The sequence below is a fragment of the Ostrea edulis genome, chromosome 7, assembly GCF_947568905.1.
Source record: "Ostrea edulis chromosome 7, xbOstEdul1.1, whole genome shotgun sequence".
In the NCBI taxonomy this organism is placed as follows: Eukaryota; Metazoa; Mollusca; class Bivalvia; order Ostreida; family Ostreidae; genus Ostrea; species Ostrea edulis.
The window spans coordinates 45,220,674-45,229,496 of NC_079170.1; the positions used below are offsets into that span (position 1 = coordinate 45,220,674).

The 8,823-nt window shown below is 36.6% G+C and overlaps 1 protein-coding gene across 2 annotated transcripts in view; it reads left to right on the top strand.

The window, feature by feature from the left end:
- LOC125653783 (uncharacterized) overlaps positions 1-6,301 on the top strand; it is an 18,772-nt gene extending 12,471 nt beyond the window's left edge. For both annotated transcript variants that reach the window (XM_056144547.1, XM_056144548.1), the window contains one exon: positions 1,440-6,301. In XM_056144547.1, coding sequence (XP_056000522.1) covers positions 1,440-4,261 — 2,822 coding nt within the window. In that variant the 3' untranslated portion in view covers positions 4,262-6,301. The remainder of the gene's footprint in view (positions 1-1,439) is intronic.
- Positions 6,302-8,823: the final 2,522 nt, after the last annotated feature.

Here is an 8,823-nt window from a genome sequence, read left to right on the forward strand (position 1 = left end):
TCAGTCATTATTTAATATATTTTAAAAAGGTACATATATATTGAAATTTATAAATTTTTTTTAAACAAAAAAAAAACAAAACAAAAAAACAACAACAAACAAACACTCAATGAAATAATTGATTCCAGCGGTTCCAGCAGGTGTCAAACAAATCTTTTTCACCATTTTTATATGCAATATGCCTTTGAGTTTCATAAAATGTATTCATTAGCGATATCGCAACATTTACATTCAGTGTCTTCCCTTTACACCTCATAGTATAGATATAATATTTCAGCCAAAGAACAAGATTATTTTCTATAGTTTTCTTTTCATCCAAAAATCCAAAAATAAAATTATTTTTTGTTATTGATATTTGAAGATTGGTCTTATGTTCAAAACAAACTTCAAATTCTCTTAAGAAATGCTGAACACTATCACATTCCCAAAACAAATGTTCAATTGTTTCTTCTTCTATCTGACAGAATGTACAATTCTTATCATAACCTACTGGTAAAAGAAAGTGGAATGAAATATTTGAATTAAATGACACAGAATGGAAAATGATCTTCAGATTGCCCTTTAAAGTTACAAGTAATTGTAAACTGCAATGGTTTCAATACAGAATTCTGAACAAAATTTTAGCTTCAAACTCATACTTTCAATATTTGTATATAGATTTTTATGGCAAGACCTTGTACACAATGGTGCTTGCTCTTTTGGCTTTGGAATTTGGCCTACTTTAAAAAAAATCAGACGTACATGTATAATACATCCTGAACACATATATTTTCCCGCAGGCATGATGTTGGACTTGAAAAAAAAACACGTTCTTAACCCCAGCGTAAATAACAACTTTCCCAATATCCCCCGAACTCAGTTTTGTACTTATGTAATAGAATCATACAATAAGACAGGTATTACATTAATGATTGATGATGCACGTGATACATTCTCAACCACTTCTGAAATCCATTTGAAAAGGATTATATTAGCAGGTGCATTTGCAACCATTATTGTCATAGGGATTATATTACCTGTGCGACTCGCATAGGTAATATTGAATTACATCAGCTGGCGTGGATTACATTAGTCAGTGTTACAACGGTTTCTAAAAGTACATTGAATCTTATGAGCATGTATTTCTGGAGCCATGTCAAGTTTTTGTGATGGTTGATACATTGCGATGCGCTGACCAAATCCAACGTAATAGTGTGATGCACATGGAATTGGACAAAGAAGCCATCTAGTTTTAACTACTTAAATTCAACATACAGTATGTACTTTGTCGATTTCCAAGAGCTTGATATTTGAATTGAGAGTCAGAGGTGCCATGTCGTGGTATTGGGTATTAGTCATATCAAGGTATTTTTATGTACTCCATTCCAACACATCTAGGTCCATTATGAAATAAAACACCATCATTGGTATTCAGCTGTTTTGTCAATGTGTAATTTCAGAGCAGTACGATATTGACATTCAGAAATGGAGGGAGGAAGACATGCTTTACTATGAAACCCACAGCTTCCTGTCAGTGATGCAGAAAGTGCGAAACCAAACTTACGTAACGTTTGTTGGTGTACCGGGGTCTGGGAAGTCTGCGACAGCTCACCACATCGCCCTCAAGCTCCAGGAGGAAGGTTACGAGGTTGTACCAGTTGACGAAATCAGAGAGATAAAGCAATACTGTGACACAAAGAATCCACAGGTTTTTGTTATTGATGATGTGGTGGGTGTCTTTGGCCTGCAGAAAACTAAATTAGATATGTTGATTGATTATGGACAGAAAATAACACAGCCTTGCATGGTTAGGTCTAGAACTTTGATGACATGTAGAGAGGCTGTGTTTAATGAGACACTACCTTACAAATCATTACTTACCAAAGAAGAGAATGTGATTAGGTTACACAGTTCTGATAATGCATTAGATGACAAAGACAAAAAGCAGATTCTTAAGAAGTATGGTTTAGATGTAGATCTGATGTCGCCTGCATTGCTGAAATCAACATCTCACATGTTTCCTCTTCTCTGTAAATTGTTTTCAAAGGAAACAAAATTCCAAGCTCTTGGTTCAAAGTTTTTCCTGAGTCCAGTCCAATGTATCATTCATGAACTTGATGATATGCAAAGGCATAACAAACTGAATTATGCAACACTTGTTTTGTGTATGTTAAATGAAAACAGTCTCTCAAATAACATTCTAAAAGATAAACATTTCATTGATGTGAAAATGAACGTCTTGGAAAATTGTAGATTAGAGCACTACACTGATACTTTCAAGTTTATGGATGCTTTGTCAGCAATGGAGGGGACATACACAAAACAGTGTGGTGCAAAATACACATTTATACATGACACCATGTTTGAAATCTGTGCTTATCAGTATGGAAAACAGTTTCCTGACCAAATGTTGCTGTATATGAATAGTGATTATATTGCTAATTATCTCAAACCAGAAGCAAGTGAACCAGGTAGTTTTAACAAAATGAAGGGGAAACAGCGTGATTCTCAATCTAGAAAGGCGAGTGAGGGTAGCAATGACAGTGAAGGACAAGAGAATGAGAGCGATGATAAAAACGATGAGAGAGAGGAATCGTTTGATCTGTGTATAAGATTATGTGAGGATCAGTACCCACTATTAGCAGAGAGATTCTACAGAGACATACAGAACATGGAGTTGTATGATGTTTTCAGGAATCGGGTTTTAAAACACCCTCAGGTGTGCCAGGCCTTTATTGATGTGTTAGAGACAAAGTCATACACAGAACTGAAATCCTTATTTCTGTTCAGTCAGGGAGAGGTAGATAAGATAGTGAGTAAACAGAAGTGTGTGGAGGAGGAGAGTGAGGAGAGGAGGGAGTGGGGTGAGTGGGTTAGACAGGGATTGCTGGTGGATCAGAGAAATAAACTAGATGATAAAGGAAAAATATTAGATTCTAAATACACCAACAATGTGAGAGTGATCAGCTGGATGATTTACTATGGACATTATCAGATAATAGAGTACATAGTACAACAGACCATGCAACACAATGAAATAAGTGAATTATTTAGGATAACAGGAAATTCTCCAAATCAATCTAAATCTAGGATATTTAAAAAGATTCAGAATATGACTCCTAATAGAAAACAAAAGAAGGTAGAGAAGTATAGATTACTTGTGCTGAGTTGTTGTAGTGGTGATGTACAGACAGTCAGACTTCTACTTCCTATCTGTAAGAAAACAATCAATGGGATAGGTCAGATCAGTGAAGATATTCATTGGTATACTTATTCACCTCTTCCTCTTACATGTGCTGTAGGTACTGTAAGTATAGTGAAGGAGCTGGTGAAGTCGGGGGCTGGTGTGAATCTACAGGATAAATGGGGAAATACACCACTGATGATTGCATGTGATAGAGGACATGCGAGTGTGGTGGAGGAGCTGGTGAAGGCGGGGGCTGATGTCAATCTACATGATATGTGGGGGGAGAATATACCACTGATGTTTGCATGTGATGGAGGACACGTGAGGGTAGTGGAGGAGCTGGTGAAGGCGGGAGCTGATGTCAATATACAGGATGCTGACGGGAATACACCACTTATTGCTGCAATAAGAGAGGGTTCTTTATCAACAGTGAAATGGCTAGTGGAATATGGAGTTGACTGGGTTACTCAGGTTGTTGATATCAATGTATCACTAATATATATAGCATTAATACGGAACAAACCAGATATAGTGAAATTTCTCATACAGGAACAAAATAAAATAAGTCCAGGTAAATTGAATGGAAATGTACATCTATTTAACTGTCTGGTGGACATCAGACATGCTAGAGTTAAAACAGACAGTAAGGATGATGTAGTGGTGACAGACAGATCAGTGTGGTGTATGGGTAGATTGGGACGTTTGTGGACGACAATCATTGCGGGAGACTGTGATGTACTGAGTCATCTGTTGTGTGTGGGTCTGGATGTCAATCAGTGGATACAATTGTATGATTACAGAGGCAAGTCTAATGTGAGACCTCTGTTGTATACACTGATTGATGAGGAGTATGTTGTTAATCAAGTGGATAAGGTGAGAATCATGCTGGGGGCGGGGGCTGACGTCAATGTCAGGGTGAGGCATAAAGAGTATGACTCTGTGTTAGACAGGGAGGGTATGTCTGTCCTAGAGAGGACGAGGCAACTGGTGTGTAAGTACAGTGATGGTAAAGGTGTATGGGTAAGAAATAAGGTACCAGGGTACAGGAAAATTATGTGTGAGGTAAACAAACATGTCAGAAGATACTCTGTATAGTCCCTGATAGAATTATAGAGATATGTTGTTACTGAGTACAAGACATAAAGAAACATATCAGAAGACACTCTGTATAGTCACTGATAGAATTGTAGAGAGATGTTGTTACTGATTACAAGACATAAAGAAACATGTCAGAAGACACTCTGTATAGTCCCTGATAGAATTGTAGAGAGATGTTGTTACTGATTACAAGACATAAAGAAACATGTCAGAAGACACTCTGTATACTCCCTGATAGAATTGTAGAGAAGTGTTGTTACTGTGTACAAGAGATAAAAGAAACATATCAGAAGACACTCTGTATAGTCCCTGATAGAATTGTAGAGAGATGTTGTTACTAATTACAATAAATAAAGAAACATGTCAGAAGACACTCTGTATAGTCCCTGATAGAGTTGTAGAGATGTGTTGTTACTGGGTACAAGAGATAAAGAAACATATCAGAAGACACTCTGTATAGTCCATGATAGAATTGTAGAGATGTGTTGTTACTGAGTACAAGAATGTGATGTGTAAGATAAAGAAACATGTCAGAAGACACTCTCTATAGTCCCTGATAGAATTGTAGAGAGATGTTGTTACTGATTACAAGACATAAAGAAACATGTCAGAAGACACTCTGTATCCTCCCTGATAGAATTGTAGAGAAGTGTTGTTACTGTGTACAAGAGATAAAAGAAACATATCAGAAGACACTCTGTATAGTCCCTGATAGAATTGTAGAGAGATGTTGTTACTAATTACAATAAATAAAGAAACATGTCAGAAGACACTCTGTATAGTCCCTGATAGAGTTGTAGAGAAGTGTTGTTACTGAGTACAAGAATGTGATGTGTAAGATAAAGAAACGTGTCAGAAGACACTCTCTATAGTCCCTGATAGAATTGTAGAGAGATGTTGTTACTGATTACAAGACATAAAGAAACATGTCAGAAGACACTCTGTATCCTCCCTGATAGAATTGTAGAGAAGTGTTGTTACTGTGTACAAGAGATAAAAGAAACATATCAGAAGGCACTCTGTATAGTCCCTGATAGAATTGTAGAGAGATGTTGTTACTAATTACAATAAATAAAGAAACATGTCAGAAGACACTCTGTATAGTCCCTGATAGAATTGTAGAGATGTGTTGTTACTGAGTACAAGAATGTGATGTGTAAGATAAAGAAACATATCAGAAGACACTCTGTATAGTCCCTGATAGAATTGTAGAGAGATGTTGTTACTAATTACAATAAATAAAGAAACATGTCAGAAGACACTCTGTATAGTCCCTGATAGAGTTGTAGAGATGTGTTGTTACTGGTTACAAGAGATAAAGAAACATATCAGAAGACACTCTGTATAGTCCCTGATAGAATTGTAGAGAGATGTTGTTACTAATTACAATAGATAAAGAAACATGTCAGAAGACACTCTGTATAGTCCCTGATAGAATTGTAGAGATGTGTTGTTACTGAGTACAAGAATGTGATGTGTAAGATAAAGAAACATGTCAGATGACACTCTGTATAGTCCCTGATAGAATTGTAGAGATGTGTTGTTACTGAGTACAAGAATGTGATGTGTTAGATAAAGAAACATGTCAGATGACACTCTGTATAGTCCCTGATAGAATTGTAGAGATGTGTTGTTACTGAGTACAAGAATGTGATGTGTAAGATAAAGAAACATGTCAGAAGACACTCTGTATAGTCCCTGATAGAATTGTAGAGATGTGTTGTTACTGAGTACAAGAATGTGATGTGTGAGATAAAGAAACATGTCAGATGAAACTCTCTATAGTCCCTGATAGAATTGTAGAGATGTGTTGTTACTGAGTACAAGAATGTGATGTGTGAGATAAAGAAACATGTCAGAAGACACTCTCTATAGTCCCTGATAGAATTGGAGAGAGATGTTGTACAAGATAGAGATGTGTGAATCTGTTTTTGTACTATACATGTTTATTATCCTTAAAATCAGTATCTAGTAATTCTAGTACTTGGATGATTAAAATAAATAATTATAGACACTACATGTGTATTTGTTCAACAATTTCTCTTGTTCTTCATGTCTTGTTAACTCGGATTTTGTATGCGAAAGAAGAAAAGCTCACTCCTGAAAAAGAGTCATAGTAGGATTTTCCAGCTTGAGGGAGACGGGGGGCGGTAGGGGGTGGGGGGGGGGGGGGGGGGTTGCTAGCAATGCAAAAAGTCAGTATTGCATTGACGTTGTGTATAATGCTAAAACAACGCACCAGCTAACGTCGTCAGTGCACATCCGTGATATCAATCAGCCTTTTTTTCAGTGTATATATATATATATATATATATATATATATACAGGCAGTGCTTATAAAATACATTCTATTTATTAAAGTAAAATCCGAAAATTGCCAGATGGGGCTGTGTTAATTGCACACACGCACACACACACACACACACACACACACACATTTATCAAGTGGACATTAAATAACATTTTACTACACCAGTTATAACATGAGCCCGTTGTGTGTGTGTAAGGGGGGGGGGGGGGGGTAGTTCTATGTTACAAAAGTCATTCCTTGATTGAAAGACCCCCCCCCCCCCCCCTTTATTTCTAGCGTCACTTGCATTAGGGGAATCTATACCACAAAACCCATTATTTGATCTCAAGGAATGCCCCCTCCCCTTTGCGTGTATCGTCGGTTGTATTTTCGTCATTATCTATATCATTTAAGAACACTACGTCAGATTCTGTATGGCAACCCTAAGGATTGTTTTGAGGTTGAAAATGGGTGGTTGTTTATTTATAATGAATACAATTCAATTCATTAATAATCACAAATTTCTAAACGTCGTCAGAGTGATTCAGGCATTCAAAATTGTAAAATAACGTTGATAGATTGTTGGAATCAACACCCCCCCCCCCCCTTTAAGAAAAATCAGCGATTGACTAAGAAGATTAATCGAAGGGTCAAATTCACCTTATGAAACGAAACAAACAATTTTGCAAAGTACATATTGGACAAAAAATCTGTTATACTAAGATAGAGATGAGAACCACGTAAGTTGTTAGTACTTGTGTTCAAGCCTTTCGTATATTCATACAGGAAAATATGTTCTAATCAGAGATTGCTCGCTTAAAGGAAATCACCCACCCACCCTAGTCCCCTAAATGAAGAAACGACCAACTTAGATCAGTGATAAGTAATACTTATAACGATGTTTGTTTTTCATGTAAAGACAAACACTACGGAAGTCAGTTGGTGCCAGGGTAAAGAAGTGATATTAGTTTAAGTGCTCTCTCTCTCTCTCTCTCTCTCTCTCTCTCTCTCTATATATATATATATATATATATATATTCTAACGAGAGTCCACTTCACTTAGCCCCTCCCCGCTCTTTAATGATTAGCAATTGCATGTTTCACGAATGAGAGCTTTACCGTATATATCTTGTGACTTTCCATGAACTATTATATATATAATACATAACGTTCTTTTAGAATGCAGTTATTTTACGCCATCAATATACAAGAACTCTTTACAAACATTGACAATCAAATTATTAACACGATATTTAAAATAATTCAGGTGAGATAAAAATTCGTAAAATGAATGTAAACTCAGTCCAAGTACCCCTCCTGACCCTTTGCCATCCTTTGCGTACACTTCCATTTCCTTTCTGATTTCGCGCTCGGTAAAAATCGAATTATTATGTAATCGGGATCAAAAATTTAGATACAAATATATAGGGGAAATTTTAAAACTATTCCTCTGAAGAACCACTGGGCCAGAAAAGTTTACATTTACGTGAAAGTTTCTAGACATAGTGTAGAGTCATAGCCCCCGGGGGTAGGGTGGGACCACAATAGGAATCCAAGTTTTACATACAAATATGTAGTCAAATTCTTTAAAAATCTTCTTCTAAAGAATCACTGGTCCAGAAAGGTTTACATTTACATGAAAGCTTCCTGACATAGTGCAGATTCAAGTTTGTTTACATTATGTCCCTCCCCTCTCCTCCACAAGGGGGGGGGGGGTACAATAGGGGATCAAAGTTTTACAAACAAATTTATATAGGAAAGATCTTTAAATATTTTCTTCTCAAAACCCAAAGAATGTTACATTTACATGAAAGCTTCCTCACGTAGTGCAGATTCAAGTTTGTAAAAATCATGCCCACCGGGGGTAGGTCTGGCTACAATAGGGATCAAAACTTTACATGCAAATGTATAAGAAAAATCTTTAGATATGGGCCAAGGTAACACCCATCGGGTGGGACAAAGTTTAGAATACATAAAGAGGTAAAAATACTGATCATTTCATGTATAAAAACAGTTGTGTTATAAAAGTATTCCAAATTTTCTGAAATCAGGCGTGTAGCTGCCCATATAAAAGTATGCAACTTCGTACACATCATTTGAGAGAGAGAGGGGGGGGGAGAGATTGAGAGAGAGAGAGATTTGCCGTTAAATTATTTATGCCTAGAATTAACTGCGTTATATAGTCCTGGGGCCAGCTAAAGGGTAACCCGTTTTAAGAGCCACAACTCCATTGGCACACGAAAGATCGTTTCCCTGATTTTTGAAAATG